The following is a 24,536-nucleotide window of genomic DNA, read 5'->3' as shown; positions in this document are numbered from 1 at the left end:
TAAAAAGAGAAAAAAAAAAAAAAGACTCTAGCCAGATTTCAGTAATATATTTTTTTTGCGATGTGAGGACAGAACACTGTAGCTCATAGCTAAACTGTTCACCAATGACACAAACAAGATGCTACACCAAAAACTTTATCAGGAGAAGATAAGGATATACTTATTGGCCACCTTTTGGCCTAGTCAGTTAGGTTCCCAGGCAGCATGTTGCCTGCTGAGCTACCTATTGAATTATTTGTCCACTCCTAGATTAAATATTTCCATCAGGAAATAAAGTCATGACTTGCAGTTTGACAAACAGCATTTATTTAGTTAAAATACATAAGAAACAGATACAGTAAAATTACAATATTCAGTATTTACTGAATGGGTACAAAAAAATTATCACAAAACTGTACATTTCATGACGACGAGTAGTGAACACTTTTTTTCTTTGCCAGATACAAGTAAGACAAAAAGCACTTTTTTTACTATTTTACCAAGTAACTATTCAATGGCTCAAAGAGTAACACTTTCAGCAAGTTTAATTCAACATTTCACAATAGATGCAAACTGCATATAAAGTTGTATAAGATCATATAAGATAGTTATATAAGTTTATCTATATATAAGATAAATTTATATAAGTTTATCACACAAATAATCACCAAACAATCCATAGAAATGCACTTTAACATAACTTCAAGAAACTCAAGTATTTATGCACGTTGGCACTGCAAAGGCGGATATGTGCAAATACAAAGACAACTCCAAAATTCAGTAGTTCATTTAAAATTTCGAATATTATCAAGGAAATAGAGAGACTGGTGTCAACATGCTACAAGAAAGTATTACTTTTGTGTTACTGGGGCAGAAACATAGTCCTACTGTGCAAATAAAAGTTAACAGTACACAGCCTTTATATATATTTGTCATGTTCATTGCATTACTTTTATGAACACTTAAAAGACAGAGCACATTTAGAGGCCAATTGTGTGAGTTGTGAACTTCACGTATCATATGATTTCCAAATCTACGCAGGTCCTCAATCACTAATTCACACAAGGAATGCTGTGTTGCTATGGTAACATGAAATCAATGGTAAATGGGAACAGAAAATCATAATGTGTATTCTGGAGTATACCTTTGGTCCAAGAATGTTGCATATAAATTTAATTATTGAGGCTAATTTGCATAATTGCAAGGTATTCTTTTTTTACTGCTGCGTTGGGTGTTTTTGAGCAATCCACTGGGAAAAACAACATTTCCAAGCTTCTAATCTCATCCATATGCCTGTTTCTTATTCAGTTTCAAAACATATATTAAGTTTAAAAAAAAAAAAAAAATCAACTTATGTCAAGAACAGCTACATTTTGCTATTAACTCCATATGCCAGGATTTATGGCGGTAAATTCAACTTAACTAAATACATACAAAGGTTCGTTTTACTACTTTATTTTAATTTAAATAATTCTCTGGGACGTGATATCATTAGCTCTACATTCTATGTCTTAAGAAGAGGAAATAAATAGATACAGTTAAAGGGACAGAAACAAACGTCCCAAAATCTGAGCTCACTACCAAGAACTGTTTTTATTTCACTATTAAAAATGAACATATTCTACTCAATTTATTTTTCTTATTTAAAAATACATTATTCGTAGCTCATACTTGTCTGACAAATTTGTGTATTAAGCTGAATATTTCATTTTGTCACTGCTGTCAAAATTGGTTTTAATTTCAAAACATTTTAATTTGTTTAGTCAAAAATAATGTAATCTTTAATTTTCATAAGTGATAAATAAAAACAAACCTTAGTAATGTGCCTTTAAACACTTCTATATTATATATTATACATGTGTGCTTCAGTGCATATTTATTAATATCCCTGGAGATAAGGAATTAAAAAGATCATAGCAAACAAATGATTGATTTTTTTTTTTTTGGTTAATGCACTCTGTGTTTTTTTTTATTGTGATAATTTACTATCTTTGTTTTGCATTTGATGACTTATGGAAATAAATCCTCACGCTACATTATCTGCTATTGTGAATTTCCCCTTAATCTGTACTGCCATGAAAGCATCATGAGGTTGATAGATCATTACAACTCCTATATGCTGTAAACCATTTCCTAAAATGCACTTTCATTTTCCTAACTACAGTAGGATTTCTGCTCTCTTCTATCTTGTTGCATGTTTTTCAAGGTTTTAATTCCACATATGGCTTGCTGGGTTCTAGCGCTTATTCCTGTCAGATTGAAGAAGCACCACTACCCTGGATTGCTTTCGTAAGCCTGAGGTCTTTCCCCAAATCAGGAAATTATAGGTTTAAATTCATACTTTATCCTTTTTTCTATATTTGTTGGATAAAATGGTTTGTGCATCTTAAACATTTAAGACGAACTTCAGAATTGATGCGTACCCTACAATGTGTCTAAAGCACTGAAATGACAAGCTGTGACCTGTTTTCTGATGACCAGGTCCTTGAAGGCTATATTTAGAGAGCAGGCTTTAATATCCAGTTTCCTTTTCATCATGTGATCACTGATTATAGTAAATGGAAAGTTAAGAAAGAGTGATTCACTTTACAAGAGTAAGAAATGTAAACCCATAAAGCAGGAGTATAAACATTTGCATACATTTTTACTATGTGTTAACATCTACATCAATCAGATGAGTATTCAGGGCTCTCAGCTGTTTTAACTTTCAAATCACACACAAAATAAGCTTAGATTTAAAATTCACACGCCACAATTATGGTTGTCAGTTTAAAAAATTAATATTAAAAACACCAAATATTGTCGTAATTTTTTTATATTATGCAAGACAAAAATTTAAAGGCTATCATTTGATGTGTCACAAATGTAGTATCATTATACTGTCAAATATCACATTCCATCACATAACCATTCAATAAATTTGTTGCCTCACCCATTGCTTTTAACCCACAGGCTTTCAGCACAAGTTCTAGAGGTAATAGAGTCACATTATCTGTGTGTACATGGGATACCTGCACTACATCCTCTGGCAAAATGATGGAATTTTACAAGCTACAACAAGAGAAGAAGAGATATCTGGTGATACAAACCAAAAACATGGCCACTAAGCAGTGTGACAAGATTTGTGTCTTTCAGGATCTCATTGTGGTTATGGAGTCTGTGGAGGTTTGGGGGAAGGGCAGGAACCCTGGCTTTCAAAACTGGATCCCCTTCCTGGCCACTGTTGGAGAGAACATTAAGATAGCGTTTTAGATATATGATATAAATCCTCATTTGCACTTTTAAATACTTTTTCTGCTCCAGAAGATGCTATAAGTAAGTTGATGAATTGATTATATCTTCTCCCTACCTCGCACAGGGTGTGCCAGTGGGTGATGGGCTTGCGTGGGTAGGCCAGCATCTCGTTCCAGTGGTCTCGGCCTAGACCCTCGGCATCGGGGCCTGTCCGACACACACCGATCACCTCATTGTGTCCAACTCTGGTGAGAAATATAGTAATACAGTATAGCATTATCGTGCACAAGTTTGCAGCTGGTTATAATACAGTGGCTTTACAAAAAAAACATACACTTAAATATATCTGACTAAAACATTAGGATTTAATAACATGAAGTCCACACAGAATGACTGGCATCCTTTTGAAAGAATTGGTAAAAAGGAGCCACAAAAGAAAGCATATGATTTCAGAATGTCACAGTTAATTCTTGGGTTTGTCATGATTAAAAATGAACTATAAAATGCTACCTTCATAATAAAAAGTTGTTGCACAATATAAGCCCTTACTGAGAACATCCCATCAACATGTGAACGTTGCCACTTGTGTGTTGTGATCTAATGCAGAGTATACATCTCTACAGCCATACTCTACCAGTAATTTTCATGAAGGGTGCCAATAATTCTGTAGCAGATTCTAATTCCAATTGCTGTAACTAGCTATGCCATTACAGCTCCATGAAAACTGCCACATGGTTAAAATGACTCGTAAGCACACAGCAGTTACCTGTCATAATCCATCACCATAATCGACAGGCTGACCTGCTCCATGTTCTCAGGAGGGATGTCAAAGATAATGGCCTCGTTGTACACAGGGTTGAGTGTGCTCTTCTTAGTGGTGGTCTTCCGTTTCTTCAGCCTTCGTCCATCACAGATCAACGACACTTTAACATACGGGTCTGAGGAAGCAAACACTCTTGCCTGGATTCAAACTTTACACAACCATTAAACAGACAATGTCTATGTCTTCTTCACCTTAACTTTTATATTTCAGCTGAGACTGAGAAATGATGGTTTAGGATACTTTATCTGACCAAATGAAATGTTATATACTCCAGGTGTGCATGAATCCGCACTCACCAGAGGAGCCAGTGATGTCCATGGCTTTTAGATTTCGGCACTTGATGACAGTCAGAGTCATACGGCCAGCCGTGGGAAGGTAGCAGAGGGAATACATAATTTCACCTAAATCCACACTCTCCTGCAGAGAAGCAAACACAGAGCACCAAGACAGATTACTACAGCAAAACAAAACCATAGCACTGATGATATGTGCTGGCAAATAATATAAAGCAAATTCTTAAAGATTTTCTTTGCCTCTGCTGAGACTATGAATATACAATGATTACAGTCCATTGACTGACACTCCAAATAATGTTATTTATCTCAGCAATGAAGTTACCCTTTGAGATATTGGACTAATGTTCGCTCGTCAAGCTCATCTAAAGAAATTTAATCTAGAGAGTCTTTTAGAACCTGCTTCTTTCTAATGTTTACTTATTTATATTTCTTGTAACAATTCTAACACAAGAAATCACAGTATGGTCCTTTAATTAATGTGTATTTACTTTACATTAAATAATTAAGCACTACAATAGTAGATCATTACATACACATCATTACCATATGCTCAAACATTCTGTTAACTAAATGTTAACACAATTATCTATTACAAAACTAAATTTTTCAGTTTTGTAATAGATAATCAAGTCACTATTAGTCATTTATGAGTATAGTAAATGCTGTTAAATGTACAATAAATATAACAAAAACATATTAATTTAGTAACCATTTTCTTGAACTATTGTGGTAGGGGGTTTAAGGTTTGCTTAATTAGTGTTTAAATATATATCAACTAAACATTAAGAAATTAAGAAAACATTATCATATTCAATCTTTATTAAATATTTATACAGTGTGATGGGAAAAGTAGAATGACTTGATACATGTAATGATACGAAACATTGTGTTATCAATCGTTTTTGTGTTTCTTACACTAATAAATTACGAGACAGTATTACTTGACACAACACTATTATTTATTGTGTGAATAATCAAAGCCTTTATCCATATTCCACTATTAATACAAGAGGGAGTGGTCAGTGACTGCTAATTAGATGTATATGTCTTTTTAAAAATATTTTGAAGACGGCTCTGTCATTGTAAATGCAAGATCAGTAACTCGTGACAAGTGTTACAAATGGTCCTTGACAAGAGGGTTACAGAATAACAAGAGTCAAGCAAAATGTCCTTGCATGTATTTGTTTACACTGTTTACATGCACTACTGAGTATTACTTGACCTGAATACTCCATTAAGCATTACTATTATTAGAATTGCAGCAGCACTACTTTTATTACACTTGCAATTATTTTGAAAATTTATTTTCCTAAATCATGCTCTTGAAATTATATTGGATTTATGGTAAAAAAAAAAAAAAAAAAGAACTGGTACACTATTAAGCAGAAATCCTTCTTAGTAAATAATGCAGTGGAACAGTTATATGTACAAATTGATTCTCAGATAATTAAATTCACTTTTCACAATGGTTTGAGATGGTTACTAATCATCAAAATCACAGTTTATTATATTGAGGAGTAATTAATGAAGAACTACCTACTATGCTAATACTTTTAGCACGGTTTGCCTTTATAGTATACAACTGTAGAAGAATAATGATTTATTATCCCACTATCTGGTGTCACCCAGAAGAGGATGGATTCCTTTTTGAATCAGGTTTCTTAAGGTTTCTTCCTCATGTCATCTCAAGGAGTTTTTCCTTGCCATGGTCAACTCTAGCTTGCTCATTATGAACGTAAATTTGGATTTCTGTAAAGCTTCTTTGTGGCAATGTCTATTGTTAAAAGCACTATACACGTAAAACTGAGTTGAATTGAAAGAACACTAGTGTTAAGGTGTTACCTCTTTTTAGGTATGTTAACTATTATTCTACCATAGGATATGTGTACAGTGACATGTGGTACCTAAATTAAACCAACAGTCAACTAAGGATGAAAAGGAGGGTTAGAATTTAGGGTGGAAGTGTGACTGCTCAAGGCTGTAATCATTGGCATGGTCTATTCTGGGTGATCCGAGTAACCAGACTGTCTCCACAGTTGTAGCTCAGAGAGCAACTGGCTCTAATGATTAGCTTTGTCCCTGGGGCATCATAAGCTCTTTCATCTTTGATCATACCGGATGTTGACTAGTAATAAAGACAATGTTGAATTTATGATGATGTACACTCCTGGGCAAAAAAATTGCAAATATTAAGCTTTTAATGGTCTGACAAATTATTGGTAAGAAAATTAGCAAGAATTAAACAAATGCACTCCTTCTTGTATGCAAAGGTAAAAATCATGATAATGATTAAAATGTTTGATGTAAAATTGAAACTAACACATGTCTGGGTGTACATTTAAAGAAATCAAAGGGAAAAGCTTCCCATACTAAGCTCCTTTATCTATTTGTTTAATTTTTGCTAATTTCTGACCAATGATTTTTTGTTAAGACCACTGAAAGCTTAATATTTTGCCATTTTGGGCTTGGCCCATTTATTTATTTATTTATTTTGCCCAGGAGAGTAGTTCAGATCTTCTGTGGCCACAATCATGAAATAAACATTTTTCATGTACTGATACAATACAACTTGATGATGAAAAATATAATATAAAGTATTTATCCAAGATTAAGCTGTCTGAGAGAGCCATACCACCAGTTTGATAGGACTTGATAATTATTAAATTAAATAAATCCTGTGATATATTGTGGCTTTTCATGACTAGTGCTTAAGAAGCGGGCGATAAGCAAGTAAGGACAGAGAGAGACAAAGAAATAGAGAATGACAAGTTCATAGACATAACACATCAAACCATCAAAATATGACAGGGACAATAATACACAGCCATGTCAACACAAGTATACACAGACTGAAGTACTGGGAGGCATCTAAACAACAATAAGGAGATGGAATGAAATGTACAGACACAACAATCAGTGTTTATGTATCCTGTGGCGACTGATGTGTCAAACATTCCAGAGTGGAGATTAGGGCTCAGTGTGAGTGAGTCACCACAGAGAGACACAACTTTTGGCAATAAACAAAAAATGGTCAACTTCCCTTATATCCACCTGAGCTTTGCAGTGGGGTGAATGGACTTTATTAGAAAACACATTTGCTTCACTGAGAGTTAACTGAGTGTGACAAGGTCTAGCCACAAATATTTTAATTGCATTTGTGCTCATATATTATGAATATTTTATAGCATGAGTCAAGTTCCATATTTCAATGCTAGTTTGTCTTATTATCTTATAACATGCATCTGTCATTGTGATTTCAAGTACCAGATTATAAAGAAGCACACTGCTGGTGACAGACAGGGAAAACATGTCTTCTTGAGAGTCATTTGCATTCAGTAAACTATTCAAAGAAAAAAGACTTTGTTGAAGTGCATATTTTCTCTTATTTGTATAGAAGTTGGACAAGTAAGGAATGCTGTTTTGGAAAAATAATCAATGCTGGGGAGGCATGATGCATGAAGTTCATTTTGCAATAACAGAACATCCTGAAGTGTTTTATTCCTCTTATACCACAGCAGTTTGCAGCAACTGCAATTTTTTTAATACAAAAAGACACATCATACTTTTAATGTTTCATAGTTAAATTTTATGTTGTGGAACAAAAATAAATTTCCTTACAGAAAGCTTCACCATATCAACGATTAGAGACTTTTTTGTTTTTTCAATCCATTTATTTTTAGTCTTATATTCTGTAACACATGTGCTATACAGGTCCCCGTGAATTAATGGTTACTAAAGAAAAATAATGTATTACAATGAGCACATTATTATAAATCTGTGATCTAAAATTCAGCCAGTACTACTGTTAGAGCTGAAAATTAATTAACACTTTCTGACCAATCAGATTAGAGAATTCAGCAGTACTGTGGTAGTCTTTTAATTAAAAAAAAAAACTACTTGGAAAATAGTCACTTCCACATCCTTAAAATGAGAACACTTCTTCATAGCACAGAATACTTCTGTTTAAAAAGAGAACAGCATTTTTCAAGACATAGAACACGGCTGTGACACAGCATGACTGAAGTTACATAAACTGAGAGATCTGCTGAGGCGTCGTTTTGAGTGGGATGAAAAAGCCAAAAGAGACAATAGAACATATCCAAAGGCTGACATGGAAAGAAAACAAGTCATGTTTGCCTTCTTTTCCAGAATCATGTCTACAGTGCTGAAGTGCCTGCAGCATTAGTCATGTCTAATGTCTGTAGTTCCCGTGGCATAGAAGGGAGCTAATTTCATCTCTCTTTGGATTTAGTGTGTGGGTGTCTGGAAGGGTGAATCAGTTTTGAGCTGAGCCCTCCTTCACACCTGGCTTTGCATAACAGATCAATTCACTTGTTAAAGAAATACCCTGTTCTCCTCTCACCATATTGGTGCTTGCGGGCTGTAGTTTTTGAGAGACAATGGCTTGCCAGTAAATGAATGATCTGGATCATTGACTACACTTGTGGTTTTTCTTCATTTTGAAATGCAATCAGGATGAGTTAATATTTTTTGAAAACATTTAGTACCACACTCACAAAAAACACACTGTACTCACTGTAGTGGATGCGAGAATGTCCTTCCAGACCACAGCCTCACGTGACAGGTCTGAGAGCTCAAACAGGTTGTCTACCACTACCTCGCCAATCATGTCATGACTTGTGAAGCGGTCAAAATCGTAGACGCTGAAGTGCAACTTGTGGTTACACAGCTGATCATACTCCACTGGGAAACAAAACACCTCGTCAAATGTAGGGTTGAGCGTCTTTCGATGGACCCGTGTCTGGAACTTCTTTTTACGCTCAGGGAGCAAGAAGATCTTTACGTAGGGGTCAGAGGTACCTGTGAAGTCCTTGGCTGGCAAGTCTAGGGCTTTAAGGATGCGCACAACTAAAGCCTGCTCCTCATAGTCATATTTCAATGCAAAGCTAAGCTTGCCACATGTCTCCACTGGTTCCTTGTTTCCTTCCTCCGAGTCCACAGACTTCTGCTTGTAAAGTTCCGGCTTTATGCGTCCAATGCTGACTGCTGAGGACTGTCTCACTGGCAGAGTGTCCATGGTAAAGTCCACACTGGTGACGTTCATCTGCCGCCGGAGATGACGACGAAAGGAATTGTGTCTAGCAAGAAAGGAGATGAGTTATTGCAGAAGAAAAAGGACATCTCATATCAAAGTCCATAAAAACCAAGACATTTTCATACTACAGTGAAATCTCAAGCTTAATATTATCTGTCTAGCCTACATTTGTAACACTCCCATGCCTTGACGCTGTGGCACATATTAGCATACTGTATGCTATTTATATGTATAGTTTGGTGTCCCAAACACTTTGATGTCTACTTTTAAATTTTTGTTTTGTCAAGTGCTCCTAGCTTTCTGAAATGAGAACACCAGTGCAGAAAAATTACTTACCACTCAATTAAGTCAAGGCTTAATTAAAGATATACATAATGTGTAAACAAATGGCTTCAATTGCTTCACCTTTAGCATATTGCTTATCTGTTGTTCATTTGAAATGCATGTGATACCTAATACAGGTGAATCAAAGAGGAAACTTCTGCAGGCCCCAGCAGAGGAGAAAACTATGTAATAGTGTCACCGTCAGGTCATAATACGTGCTGATGCACTTTTATTTGTTATCTTGGACAAACGTACAGGGCCACTTTAAAGCAAATTCCAGGGTTAAATTCAAAATGTGATCAATTAAATGATCAAACAACCCCATTCTGGTAATGGATCTTCAGCACATTTCTTTAGATGCATAAGGACTTCCATATTTCAATTATACCATGTTTTTTTTTCTTTGGCTTAATGTCACCGAACAACTGGCACTTTTCACAATAGAAAACATAACATTTTGCACTCAGTTGCAAATGCATACTGCAAACCTTTGGAAGGCTGTTGACAATTGTGCCCCAAAATAATTATGTCATGTCTAAAAGGGCTTAAAAGTTCCACCTGCTCTTGGCCTGTTACTGTATGCTTTTACTACTTGCCTATTCTAAAAATCATTTTAATATTGGCAAAGTGATAAGTTTATAAAATATGTGACACAGGATTAATGTATTTGAATAGCTGGTGTTTGAACAGCGGATTCTTTCAATGAGTCATAAGAATCAGCAAAAATACTGAAGTTTTACTGATAAAGGCTAAAAAATAGCTCAGACCTTTCAGTATTTAGCAGCAGCATCATGCTTTAGCAAGCTGTAATGAACAAACTGCTAAAAATAATTTTTAATAATTGTAGCATAATCCTTCATAGTGTCAGGCGGCAGATACAGACAGGCGACAAAACACAGAGCAAATACTTCACAATGACTTGAATGACTGTGAGTCCTTAAATACTGCAGGTGAAACTGAGTCCAGGTGTGCAGGTGATTAATAATTTGGTAAGTTTGAACGTGCGTGACGGGAACTGGAGTCTTTGTTGGTAGGCCGCGTGGTGTTATGGGTACTGTAGTTGGCCGCCATTTTCGGCATAGATCCCACCCACCCACACAAGCATGAAAGTCGTGGCAAAGCATGGGGTCGCGAACATTGTGAGTTGGAATTCAGCACCTCTCCTCAGGTCCATAACCCTCCCATTCATTGAGGTTTGGAGCTTGTCTTCTCTGCACTGTGAATCCAGGATTTTCTTCACCGTGTAGGCTGGCTCTCATTCGATATTCAGGGGTGCTGGAGGGCTAGAAGTGAGGGTCCCTTTGGCGAGGGGACAAGTTTCAGACTGGTTTCAGATGTGAGACGTGAAATGTCGGAGCTAGGCGGCTGTATCGTGGAAGGTCAAGGTTGTATGTTACCTTGTTGATTCTCTGTAGGATTTTGAATGGCCCGGTGTAGTGATGAGAGGTTTCCTGCACACTTCAGAAATGTGAATGTCTTGGGTGGGTAGCCATACACGATCACCTGGCTCTTAGCTTGGGGTTTCTCCTCTGCATCAGGCTGCATACCTCTTTGGTTACTTGGGCCATGTGTTTGAGTTGTTGGTGGAATTGCTCCCACAAGTGCTTACTCTGCCTGAACCATTCATCCACTGCAGGTGAGTCAGCTGGGTTGGCGTTCTATGGAAACAATGGTGGCTGGTAACCTTGGACACACTGGAAAGGTGTGAGTTTGGTGGCAGAGTGCTGGAGGGAGTTCTGTGTATATTCAGCCCAGGGGAGAAATTGTGCCCAGTCCTCATGGTTATTTGTGCAGAATAAGTTCAAGAACCGTCCATTGTCTTGATTCACTCTCTCCACTTGACCGTTTGACTGTGGATGATAACCTGACATGTGGCTCATTGAGAGCCATGCCAAGTTTCTCCATAAAATCTTCTCATACACGTGAGCTGAACTGAGGTGTCCGGTCACTCACTATGTTCTCTGGAATGCCAAAGTACCTGAACACGTGGTTAAAGATCAGATCCGCCATCCTGAATGCAGGAGGCAGGCTGGGAAGTGGTATGAGATGTAGGGACTTAAAGAAGCAATCAATGTTTAGACTGTTGTTCTGGGATATGGGGCGATCTGTGACGAAGTTGATAGCTAGATGTGACCATGGTCTCTGTAACGTGGGCAGAGAGGTGCAAGGTATTTTGGCTTGGGCATACACGGAGCAGGAGGATATGAATTGGTGAATGTTCCGGAGCATGTGTGACCACCAGTATTTGCCCTGGAGGAGCTCGCGAGTACGATGACTTCTGGGGTGTTAAGTAGCTGGGGAGGTGTGTGCCCATGTGATCAGTTTGTTGCAGAGAGGGAAGGGCACGTATCTCTTCTCCACTAGGCAATGTAGTGGAATTCTTACTTGTAGCGTGTTTGCCATTTCCAGGTCTATCTCCCAAGTGATAGCCCCTACAAAACAATGGCGGGAGAATATTTTCTTCGGACTCTTCCTTGGGAGGGACGTGAGAGGGAGTTAATGTTCTTCGATCCAGGTCAGTAGGAACTTGGCGAAGAACAATGCCCAACGTGCATGACGGGAATTTAACCTTTTGGCCGACTTGAGGTATTCCAAGTTGTTATGGTTAGTGAGTGAGAATCACTCCCCCTCAACCCACTCATGCCATTCTTCCAGAGCTAGCTTGACCTCAAGAAGCTCCTGGTTGCTGAAGTTGTAGTTGCATTCGGCTGGGGACAACTTGCAGGAGAAGAAAGCCACCGAGTGGATCTTGGACTTCTCACCAAATCGCTGAGAGAGGATGGCCCCCTCCCCCGCCTCAGAGGCGTCCACCTCCACAACGAAGGGTTTGGAGGGATCCGGATGTTTTTGTATGGGCAAGGTGAATGCAGCTTTGAGGCTTTTGAAGGCTTGGTCCACTGAAGGATTCCGCTTTAGACTCTTGGGTCCCTTCTTGAGTAGGGCTATGAGCAGTGATGCTATGATGCTAAATCCAACAGTAAGAATTAACAAACCCCAAAAAGCACTGCAGTTCTTTGACTGTGGTCAGTGTGGGCCAACTGGTTATGGCTGTGACTTTTCCTTGGTCTATGAGCACCCCTTCTAGGCTGACGATGTATCCCAAGAAAGCGATTTTGGTGGCATGCAACTCACGTTTTTCCCCTTTTACAGAGTTGGTTCTGGAGCAGTCTGGATAGCACCTTTCTTACATGGACATCATGTGTCTCTCAGTCTGGGGAATAGATCAGGATGTCATCTATGTATGCCATGATGAATTTCCCCAGCATATCAAGTAAGACTTCGTTAATTAGACACTGAAATCCTGCGGGCGCTGAAGATAGCCCATATTGCATGATGCACTATACGAAGTGGCCAGAGAGTGGCTTGGTCATTCCAGCAGGCCAGCTTGGTGAGTATCTCTGCGTTAAGTCCCTGGGGGTAAGCGGCTTTGAGCGCCAGCTCATTCCAGCTGCTTCCAGTGGCTAGCGAGCGGAAGTTTAGGGCAAACTTGGAGGTGCTCAGGTCTATTTGCTTAAGGCATAGGAGTCTCTTACCTATCTCCTTGCCCTCAAGTGAGTGGTCTAAGACATGCTGGAAAAGTTGAATGAATCATTCGTGGGAAGCTGTGTTCAACCCCCTTGGGACCATACCACCATTGGCCAATACTAGCGCTTTGTCAGTCAGCAGGGCAACGAATTGTGTAATCTTCATTCACTCAAAGATTCCTTCTTGACCCGAGAAGTACTGTGAGCATTCGAGCATGAAACCCTTGCATCCTGCTCATCCCCCAGGATTTCTCTGGGCGCGCGATGAGCGAAGATGCTGGTGCAGCTAGTGGAGCTGGCATGGAGGCATGGAGCAGTGCTAGCTGTGTGCTAAACATGGCTACCTGCTGCTGTTGTTCTTCATGGAGGGGGCCCTGTGCCACCAACACCTGACTCCACCCCATATCACCTGCTGCATCCATGTGCAAGCGAAATATTCTGTCAGGCAGCAGATACGGACACAGATACAGGTAAAAAAAAAGAAGCTTTATTAAGCAAGCTTAGAGGCAAATCCAAAACGTGAGACTAAAACGAGGTCAGTGAACAGGCAAAAGTCAGGCTTGGTAACGACTGGTACTAAACACAGAGCATACCCTTCACAATGACTTGAATGACTGTGAGTCCTTATATACTGTGGATGAAATTGAGTCCAGGTGTGCATGATTAGTAATCAGGTGAGTTTGAACGTATGTGATGGGAATTGGAGTCCTTGGCAGTCATGTTGGTTGGCCACGTGGTGTTATGGGTACTGTAGTTGGATGCCAGTTCTGGTGTAGACATGACACATAGGCATATTCAGCTTACTTTTTACTCCCCATAGCCATAGGGGAGTAAAAATATCCCTTCCACGCTATTTGATGCATGACTGTTCTTAATAAGAAATCCAATGTCATATTGTTATTATTCTCTTTAGGTCTTTCTCTGGAGTCTTCAAATCTCATGTGCACGGTCTTCTATTACAGGTATAAAAACAAAATTATTTCAGTCAGTTTAACTGTTCCATAAGGGATACTGCTAATTTAATTTGTCTAGGTTTACCATTTTATCTCTTTCCTCAAGATGAATTAAAAAAATCATTATAGTAACCCTCACTATAGTAACCCTCATTCCACCATTTGGCTCTCCTCAGCTGGTGATTAGCTGCCCAACATGGCCAGACCCAGCTGAGCCTGACGCAAGAATAATGTGTCCATGTTAGCAACCAGATGGCCAGAAAGTGGCAATTTCTAAGCCATTATCTCCTCACAGGCTGAACCCATATTATAAAATTAGCTTTCATGTCACAAATTAACCTTGACTAAACATTTTCATTCTAAGTGTTGCTCTAAAGTATTTATGATAAACACTATTTATTTCTCTTTCATTAGTTTTCTCTAGAATGCAGTTAGAGAATTGTAGCACATCTCTGCTGTTGAATAAATGAGAAAAAGCTATCACAGAGGACAAAAGCTACACAATTCACACATTTTGAAGCTTGTGTTTTTTTCAGGCTATCAACCACACAGCCCTACTAGCATGTTTTGTACTTCAACATAGCTGCTCCATTGTGCCATGTGACCAGACATGCCAACAGAGGCAAAGCAGGGAAAGACAGCCCTTTTCTCTTTCAGCAAGATAAAACTGCTCTGATAACTGTGTTCTCAAGGATCTCTGGCCAATATGATATAAGGCCGTTGAGGCTAGCAAGGATTTCTTGCTTAGAATTAAGTGGCTTAATGTCCTTCACATAAAAAAAAGAATAACTGAGAACAGTATAGAGCTGCTGTGGTGACATGCTGGTTAATTTTTAATAAGGTGTGCCCACAAATTAATACATTGAGGCCTTAATATTTTGAGGTCACAATTACATAAGTTGTGGAACATCATACTTAATACATGCCCTCCTGTTAATTATTTGGCAGAAATGAGCAAAAAGTCTTTGCTCTGAGTATTTGTTTAAGGTATATCCATGTCGCAATGTCAGTGACTCCAGTATGTTTTTATGCATCATTTCAAGATTTAAGCAAAGTTTAATATTATTAGTCATCTCCGTGCTTAGGCTCCTCTGACAAGAACAGCCTAATTCAATTGAGTTCTCTGTGTCAAACATTTTAAAATACAATAGTTGACATTAAATATCAACTATATTGGCATCAATATTATGTCATGCACACACCTTATTAAATAATAACCACTATGTCACCTCAGCAGCTCCAAATCAATGTGACTGGAGAAAATAACCAGAAATGAAATGTGATCATGTGTTATGTCTAGTAGCTATACAATCCATACAAATAATCAGCAAAAGAAAAACAGGTCACAGTAAAATGTAGAATGTAAATGTAAAATGTAGTAGAAGACATGGTGGAAACCAAATGACAGCATCCAAATGAATGAAGCAGGAGAAAAAGATCCTTGTCCCATTTTTTACAGCTGACCTTTAAGCTCCCTCATTTGCCCTTGCTCTGTATCTTATCAACATGTAATTTAAGAGAATACATTGTTTATTAGGCTGCATAATGGCAGCTCTGTGGGAACTCAGTAATGGCCACCATCAGTAGAGGAGTGCAGCTGTTCGTTACATCCCCAGCAGCACAAGTTCTTACAGTATGTCGGTTCTATTGCATGGCAATACTAATTACAACCCCTTTTGCTATAAATGTAGTGTCAAGAACCAAACAAAGAGGAGAACAGCTGATTGTTTAATTGCCGTTGTCATGGCAGCGTGACTTGGGTGCTCAGGCTGGAAGGCTGTAGTGATTACAGGGCTAGTGAAAGAAGGTAGGGGGCTTGTTGCAGCCGTCAGACATGGAGTGAAAATAGCAAACGCTGCTGTCACAAGCTTTTAAATTTGATATAAACATCATTAATTACTTCTAATGCTGAAAACGGTTCTCTGTGTGCTGATTTCTTTCCTTAACTGTGACAACTAGTGAAGCAGCAAGGTCTAAAAGTCTGCTTCCCTTAAAATAGAGTTTTCATTTTACATTTGCAAATACGAAGTTACTGAGCCCATAATTTATTCAATATTTTTTTAGAAAACTGGGACAAATACAAATGTGACAAATTGTTTACCTGGTTGATAAATCAATTACAATTGCTAAAATTTCAATACATTACATAGTATTTTTAAGGGTTAAATCTGTGCTAATTTTCACAATTAAATGAAAAATATTCTTGGATTTGGACTCTTTTTTGGACTCTACTGTACTCATATAGAAAACTAACAAGTGACTAGAGATATATAGTGACCACCATATTATAATCTGCATTTATTTTGATAATGTTCAAAAATCCACTTTATACTGGCCTCAGAATGTGATGATGTAAATGTGAAGTCACCTTACAATGAGCTGAATTGTAAATGTAAATTACAGTACTAGATTTCATGAATGAACCATATCCAACCTGCTGATGGCCCATGTGTGTATGTGCACAGGTGCTCAAAAAAGATTGAGGGAATGTCACAGGGATGGAATTCATCTTTTTAATATAAATAATTCAATCACAGATTCATCTTCAGTAAGGGCTTTATCAGGTAAATTAGATTAGCCAGTCCACCTACCAGCATGTTTTTAGACAGTCAGAAGTAACCCACACAAACAGTAACCCAAACTCGGGATCAAGCCCATGATCCTGTGAAGTCCTTTAAAATATTTTTTTTATGGAGCAAATGAAAAAAAAACATTTTACAGTTTCATGCTAGACACTGTTTTTAGGATTGTATGATTTTAAGACCTGCTGTGTCCATTAGCCATGGAACAATGAGAGCCAAAAGTGCCAGGTAAGCTGAGAGGAGCTGAGCGAATCTACACATTTGAATGGGTGAGAGGAATTATGAGCTAGAATTAAGACCTGTGGGGACCTGGGATCTCTGGTAAGAGTTTTAGGCAACTGGGAGAAGATGAATGAAGCTTATAGGAGTTGAGCTTTTTAGAGAAGTAGTTTAAAGGAGTTTAGTGGACCTGGAGTGCTAAGAGAAGCTATGAGAGTTAAATAAGAGAGAAGTTCATGAGAGAATCAAAAAGGACCTGGATACCTGGAGAAGGAGGTGGGTTCAGTGCTCTGTTTCTGAATCTTGGCCTTCTTACTGAGGTGTTCTCGTATTGTCTGCTGCACCTCAGCCGGGATGTCTGGAGATGTCTGGCTGATCTTCATGGCTGCCTCAAGCGACTTCACCGAACTACGACCATTTACCTTCACCTCAGGCACCTTCCTCCTCTGCTCCTCCTCCTCCTCTTTCTTCTCCTGCTTCTCAGCCTGTAATGCCTGGTGCTCCAGAAGAGAGGGCGTGACGTGAGGTGTGGGTGCTGGTGCCTCAGGCAGCACCCCTTGGGGGACAGTCTCGCTGTGTGAAGAGAACGCCTTGCTTCTCCAGATGGGCCAGCACAGCTTCCAAAACACAAAGAGAGAGACTACCAACAAGGCGAGTCCACAGAAACCCACGAGCACAGCTAGGAGACTTACAGAGATGTCTACAGGCAATGAGAAGTGGTTTAGGGGAGGAAAATCGAGAGAGCAGAGCAAGAGATTGAGAATAAATAGGGGAGATGAAAGAGAGGAAGAGAAGACCAGAGGAGGGCAAGAAATAAGCATAGGAGAAAAAGATGATGGGGTAAAGTGAAGAATTGAAAGGACAGATGAGACGAACAGAACAGGCCAGCAGCAATGAAAGTGTGGGACACACAAGGAAGAGAGTAATAGAGAGAGAGAAAAAAGAAGGAAATGCATAAGAAAGGGAAGAAGACTTAAAATCCTGTAATGCAGAGAAGGGAACAGAATCATATGCAATCAAACTTTTAATAGAAAATGACAAGGGAAGTCATAGTTTGAATAAATCACACAGGTTATAAGCATTGTCATTCATCATGTTTTCATATTTGCATATAATTCTTCTGCTTTTACAGGTCTACAGTCAATAAAGAATACATCCCTAATCAACATATGAAACACTCAAATCAAACAAGTAACACATTTATTTTATACAAACTACTTGTGGGTATGTGTGTTCCTGTGTGTTTGCCTGTATGTATGTGTATGAGTAAGTGTGTGAGTGGGGGGTGGTCCTGCGTCATATCTGGAGGTAATGCAATGCAATAGACACGTTTCTAAGACACAGGTGTCACCATAGCAGCAGACTGGGCTTCATGGTCCTGGTACTCAATTGAATAATTAATGCTTTATAAACATTTACCTTTCTGTCAGGAACATATGTCTTTCGACATTTACAATCCTGCATATATTTCTTAATTAGCATACGTGCGTGCATATGTCACCTGTAACAGCACAAACATATATAATAATAAGATGAGTTAATAATATGTGAAGAATCAGTGTGTTTGGGAATATGCTTTTTTTTCAAGATACCACAGTAAATAGGCTGCAATATACAATTTATTCCTATTTGGGAATAAAGTCAGTATAGTGAGCTGGTACATTTGGCGTGGGATAATTATAGTCCAAGATCATTATTTGTGAAATGAGTGGTGGAATCTATTTCCACAGTATTGACACATTTAACAGCCAATGTTTAGTATCTGTGCAATATTTTTCCTGCAAGACCGCATAACTGGTTCCTCGCTAACTCGAATCTGTCCAAATAAACAACCATCAAACAAACCGAATCGATTAGATGAACAACTCTGTAGTTTTGATTTCCTCAAAATCGTGCGTCATGTGCTGAAAAGAAGATGCGGCTACCTGTTGCACTCCAGCCGCAGGTCTTTTGAGGACATGACAATTCCTCTCAGGAAAAGTAAATAATAAAAATAAAAAGTGGCAGACACTTAAGAACTTTCTGACACAACTGAATTGTGAAGTAAAGCCAGAAGGAACAGCCTTCTGCGTTTAAACAGCCATTTTAGAACTAAATGAACTCAATTTCAGTCACATCTACCTGAACTCCTTTTACCTGGTATGTTGCTCTCGGTTGGAAAGATGTCCGCGCATTTCTCCCGGTCGACGTGGCCGGCGAGGCACAGCTCGGTGATGATCTGAAGAGCCCGCTGGCACAGGCTCAGCCCGTCCTCAGTGCGTGCACTCATGTCTTTCCTGTTAATCCATTGTATGTTGGACGAGTCGCGAGCGCGAGGGTTCATCGGGATGCCGCGTGCGCTGCTGGCCGCGAGGAGAAAGGGAAACGCGCGACACGTCCACGTGCGTCTCATTCATTGGCACCTGCAACTCGCGGCGCTCGCGGACGCTTTGGAGAGAGTGGACGCGCTCTTCGTCACGAGCCAATAGGAAAAGAGGGCACAGGGTGTTCTGACACGCGACGCTGTCTGCTGGACACAGACTTTTCATCCAGTTACTATTTTCATAAGTTGCACTGTGGCCACCAATTAGGCCTACATAAACTGATATCCCCTGCATGGAATGATAAAGTGATAGCAATGACAAATTTGCTATGTTCCTTCCTCAGATCCGTGATTTCGTCGACAGCGGTAAGTGACAAAGATTTTCTCAGTATGAAAATTAGTCATCAGGAGATAAAGTCTCAAATCCAAATGTTTGGCTCGAATGATTCCTCAGACCAATCTTATGGCATATGAGGTCCACAGTTTCTTCAGTTCCCAACTCACAACCAGCAGTTAGCTCCCATTTACTTTTGGAAAAGTACATGAAAAATTGAACAAAAACGTACAACCGTGGTTTTCGTCTTGTCCTTTCATATACGACCTCTCGCTATATGTGCACAGAGACATTACAATGAAAAATATAGCCTGGAAGAAGGCAGCAGAGATGCTTGGTGCCTCTGGTGAGTGTAGGTAGGTGTAACCAGTACAGTTAGATTGCTTTGCTAATCTGCCAACAAAGCTAGTACAAAGCCTTGCACGTAACATTTAAATCAAGCAACCAATTTTAACACAAATTAGTGTATTATTTAATTTAAATAAGGTCTATGTAGCTTTCTCATCTTTCTCATCTGAGTACTACAGTACACACCCACAAACAACAGCAGTGGTTGCTTCGTACCAACTAGGCAAACCTCATGCAACATGAACATCTTGGCTAGTATGAATGTAGGGTAACAACTGTAACACTGTTGTTTTCTCTGAATGCACACATGCAGTAGGGACTGCATTATGCGCATATACAAATACATCACTTCTCCATGTCTGAATGAAAAAAAAAAAAAAAACAGAACCATTTATCCAATCTTGCTGGAGATATTTGTGAAAAACCCATGTTGTGCCGGTGAAGTGAAAAACAAAACCGAAGTGTTCTTCTAATATATTTTTCTGTACAAAAGTGAAATCTGTGTACATTTAGCTCTGACAACTGTGCACACATAGCTCTACACCAACTGTTAGCATAGATTTCAGATTTTGTGCCCTTTATGGTTGTGATACAGTTGTAACCAGTTATAATATAGCATCTTGCTTCAATCGCATTTCAGACTGTTAAGAGTAGCGAAAGTGGGAAGCAGTGAGACAGAAAAGACGCATGCACTAATTTCTGCCCTCGTAAAGCTGCGTTCACACTAGTGAGTGACAAAGGAGACCAGGAGACATGTCAAGAGACCATTAATTTTCTATGTACATGTGCGACACATAGCCACAATTTCAGCGACAGTAGCAGCACGACAAGTAACATGTGATTTGAGGTTTTCTCAACTTTATGCAAAATAGATATCACATGGTAAAGCAACAAATCCAACTGGATCGAATGAGTCCTCAGGCCAATCTTATGGGGTGCCTGGTACAGCATTCTTTCATTCCCCCTCTAATAAACTTTAGATTCTACCTGCAGGTGTACCTTCATATGTACACCTTGACTCGAAAAACGGAATAGCATATGCCCGCGAGCAACAACAGTAGCACTCGCTCCACTCCCACAAGAGACAAACTACAAGTGACACAAGCAACTTGTCATATGCTAGTGTGAATGCAGGGTCAGGATGAATTAGTTGATGAACCATGGTAATCATGGTTACTATGATATATCAAAAAATAATTAATGGAAAAAACAAAGCAAAAATAACAAAAAATATTTATGCATCATCAATTAATTGCAAGACATCTCTAAATAGGTGATTGTTCTGCATGTGCTTCTTTGTGTAAATGGACATCCAATGATCTATTGTAATGACTTAGAAAATATTTTCCAAACCACCCTCAAAGGTGTATAACGCAGAGTAAAGATTGTATGCAGTTTAAACCGAAATTTTTTTACGGTGTTTTTGAGTGGTGTTAAATTGACCCAGTCAATATTACAATTAGGGATGCAACAATTATAGATTTTGTTGGTACGATTATTGTCTGAGGAATAATCATGGTTTCACGATAATCACGATTATTATGCATTCATTAATTTGGAGATGAAATAGGCCACTGCTTTATTCAAATCCTGGGCTTGTTTTGAAGTGGGAGCATAGGCCACACACTTTGCAAAGGATTCTGCAACAGTTGGTTGTTGAACTGCAGCTATAGCACCACCAGTCTTAAGCTAAAAGTGAATAAGAAAAATGAAAATAAATAATCCATACCAAGATGAACTTTGACTGGACTGGCAGTAATGACTTAAGTTGATTGTCAATATTTAATTACATTAACAATTATGTTTCTATAACATTTAAGTATTATTATTATTATTAATATAAGTATTAATATAAGACTAATATTAACTTTATTTATCCCCCAGGGGAAATTGTTACTAATGAGGGAATAAACTGAACTGTTTGTCATCAACTGTCATCCATATTCATGTTAATAATCTTTTTCATAACTCATCTAATTTTTCATGTGGCCTGAGAAAATCATGTCTATTATTTTGGTTTGTTTGTTTAAAGTTTTAGTGAAAAATGATAGAAAGAAAGTGAGAAGATGTGTCATGCAGTGTTATTAATAACTGAAATGCAGTTAATTATTGTAGTCCTGGAAGTCTACAAGCTCCTGATGTTGTGTTAGTGTTTTACACCTGGCATATTAACTTACAAAGCCTAACATTTACTCAACACAGACGGCAGGAAGCAACAGTGTGTAACGGTGAATGTTCACTGACTGAAGGTCTTGAGAGGACTACATTCTGTCTGCCATAGACTAACTTTGTTTACGTTGCACTGAAAGCCCAACTCTCACCGCTACGGCACTGATTGATCCATCATCTTCAGTGACGCCCTGGTCATTCCTGGTGTACCCCAAATGCTCCCAAACTGCCGCCTTCAGGCGCTTCTTTGGTGGAAATACAGCTTCTGCCACAGTTCTATGTTTTGTTAGTGGTACACCCAAATTTCATTTTTAACTTCTTGGAAGTCTGTTTTTTTGTGGATAAAGTATAAAAATAATAAAGTACATTTAAACAACTTTTTTCACTCCATAACAATAGAGGATATGAACTTTTGCACCCAAATTTTGAAGTGAAGTGAAGTGACTTGTGGCCAAGTATGGTGACCCATACTTGGAATTTGTGCTCTGCATTTAACCCATCCAAGTGCACACACACAATAGTGAACACACACACACCGTGAACACACACCCGGAGCAGTGGGCAGCCTTTTTTGCTGCAGCGCCCGGGGAGCAGTTGGGGGTTTGGTGCCTTGCTCAAGGGTCTCACCTCAGTGGTATTGAGGGTGGATGAGAGCGCTGGTCATTCACTCCCCCCACCTACAATCCCTGCCAGACCCGAGACTCGAAACCACAACCTTCAGGTTCACCTTCGGGTTGCAAGTCCGACTCTTCAGTAACCACTTTATCCTGGCAAGGTTCAAGGTGGCTCCGAAGCTTATCTGGGGAACACAGTGAATGAGGCACATTCACATACTCATTCATACCCAGGGGCAATTTATCTTAGCTAATCCACCCATGTTTTTGGGACGTGGGAGGAAACCAAATAATCCAGAGGAAACCAAGCTCAGAATCAAATGTAGCTGTGAAAAGGCAACGCTACCCGCTGCACCACCGTACTGCCTATAATGGGATGTTTAAAAAGCACATATGGGTGTGATGATCAGGTTTCCACATACTTTTGGTCATGTAGTGTATGTTCAAGCTTTTTATTTGTGCTTGTGCCCTTGACATAGTAGTAAGACCATAATGTAAATCCTTTTGCAAGATAAATAATTACATTTTTATATTAATTAAGGAACGACTCAGCATAATTTTGATTGGTTTATAGTTCCAAAAAAATGCAGCTTGACACAGAAACTGCAAGGTCTTCTGTCATGTAGACTTTCCCATGGCGGAAAACTTACTGACTGTTACAAAGTGCTGACACTAGAGATGCATTCCATAAATGTTAAACATCTTTGTTAAATAACAACACACTTTTAATTGGTTTATTGTTAGTCTTAGATTATGTGGTGTATCTGCCATTCAAGTCTGTGTGAATGACTTGTTGCTATAAAAACAACAATGTACAAGAACATATTAGAGCACCTGAATATACATCTGTGATTTGATTACAGCTGGACCTATTGTTAGCGCTATTGTGACAAAAAATGGAATCAAAACTTATTGGATTTGAGAATTCAGCAGTGCTGTGATATAAATATGTATAAAGAACAGTGAATCATCTACACCGATCAGCCATAACATTATGACCACCTGCCTAATATTGTGTTGGTCCACCTTTTGCTGCCAAAACAGCTCTGACCCGTCGAGGCATGGACTCCACTAGATCCCTGAAGGTGTGTGTGGTATCTGGCACAAAGACGTTAACAGCAGATCCTTTAAGTCCTGTAAGTTGCGAGGTGGAGCCTCCATGGATCGGACTTGATGGCCAGCACATCCCACAGATGCTCGATTGGATTGAGATCTGGGGAATTTGGAGGCCAAGTCAACACCTTGAACTCTTTGTCATGTTCCTTGAACCATTCCTGAACAATTTTTACAATGTGGCACGGCGCATTATCCTGCTGAAAGATGGTCACTTCCATTAGGGAATACCATTGCCATGAAGGGGTGTACCTGGTCCGCAACAATGTTTAGGTAGGTGGTACGTGTCAAAATAGCATCCACATGAATGCCAGGACCCAAAGTTTCCCAGCAGAACATTGCCCAGAGCATCACACTGCCTCCGCCAGCGTTCTTCCCATAGTGCATGCTGGTGCCATCTCTTCCCCAGGTAAACGATGCACATGCACCCGGCCTTCCACATGATGTAAAAGAATATGTGATTTATCGGACCAGGCCACCTTCTTCCATTACTCCATGGTCCAGTTCTGATGCTCACCAGTCCATTGTAGGCACTTTTTGCAGTGGACAGGGTCAGCATGGGCTCTCTGACCTGTCTGTGGCTACACAGCCCCATACGCAGCAAGCTGCGATGCACTGTGTGTTCTGACACCTTTCTATCATGGCCAGCTTTAACTTTTCAGCAAG

At 39.1% G+C, this 24,536-nt stretch overlaps 1 protein-coding gene and 1 long non-coding RNA gene across 4 annotated transcripts in view; one reads left to right on the top strand and one right to left on the bottom strand.

Moving 5' to 3' along the window:
- Positions 1 to 307: 307 nt before the first annotated feature.
- syt10 (synaptotagmin X) lies at positions 308 to 19,382 on the bottom strand. 2 transcript variants are annotated; one of them, XM_026923104.3, is made up of 7 exons: positions 19,127 to 19,382; positions 17,255 to 17,690; positions 8,870 to 9,431; positions 4,333 to 4,453; positions 3,980 to 4,151; positions 3,329 to 3,458; positions 308 to 3,199 (listed from the first exon to the last, which is right to left on the bottom strand). In XM_026923104.3, exons 1-7 carry the CDS (start codon positions 19,380 to 19,382, stop codon positions 3,128 to 3,130), a joined length of 1,749 nt encoding a protein of 582 aa, XP_026778905.1. In that variant the 3' UTR covers positions 308 to 3,127. The 2 variants fall into 2 exon arrangements, with proteins under 2 accessions (XP_026778905.1, XP_026778904.1); XM_026923103.3 differs by lacking the exon at positions 19,127 to 19,382 and having other exon boundaries at positions 17,255 to 19,105.
- Positions 19,381 to 24,536, top strand: part of LOC128321210 (uncharacterized) — a 49,376-nt gene continuing 44,220 nt past the window's right edge. For both annotated transcript variants that reach the window (XR_008304805.1, XR_008304804.1), the window contains exon 1: positions 19,381 to 19,658. This is a non-coding gene — a long non-coding RNA (uncharacterized LOC128321210). The remainder of the gene's footprint in view (positions 19,659 to 24,536) is intronic.

Source organism: Pangasianodon hypophthalmus, chromosome 18, assembly GCF_027358585.1.
Source record: "Pangasianodon hypophthalmus isolate fPanHyp1 chromosome 18, fPanHyp1.pri, whole genome shotgun sequence".
NCBI lineage: Eukaryota > Metazoa > Chordata > Actinopteri > Siluriformes > Pangasiidae > Pangasianodon > Pangasianodon hypophthalmus.
Note: the sequence above shows the minus strand (reverse complement) of the source record. Positions and strands in the feature narration are given on the sequence as shown.

Bases quoted from the DNA above. Each gene is read 5' to 3' on its own strand.
- syt10 (XM_026923103.3), bottom strand. From the start codon at position 18,000: ATGATTCTGTTCCCTTCTCTGCATTACAGGATTTTAAGTCTTCTTCCC. The intron at 4,454-8,869 runs GTGAGTACAGTG...GCTTCTCTGCAG, and splicing joins ACATTCTCGCATCCACTACA to GAGAGTGTGGATTTAGGTGA. The intron at 4,152-4,332 runs GTGAGTGCGGAT...TTGCTTCCTCAG, and splicing joins GGACATCACTGGCTCCTCTG to ACCCGTATGTTAAAGTGTCG.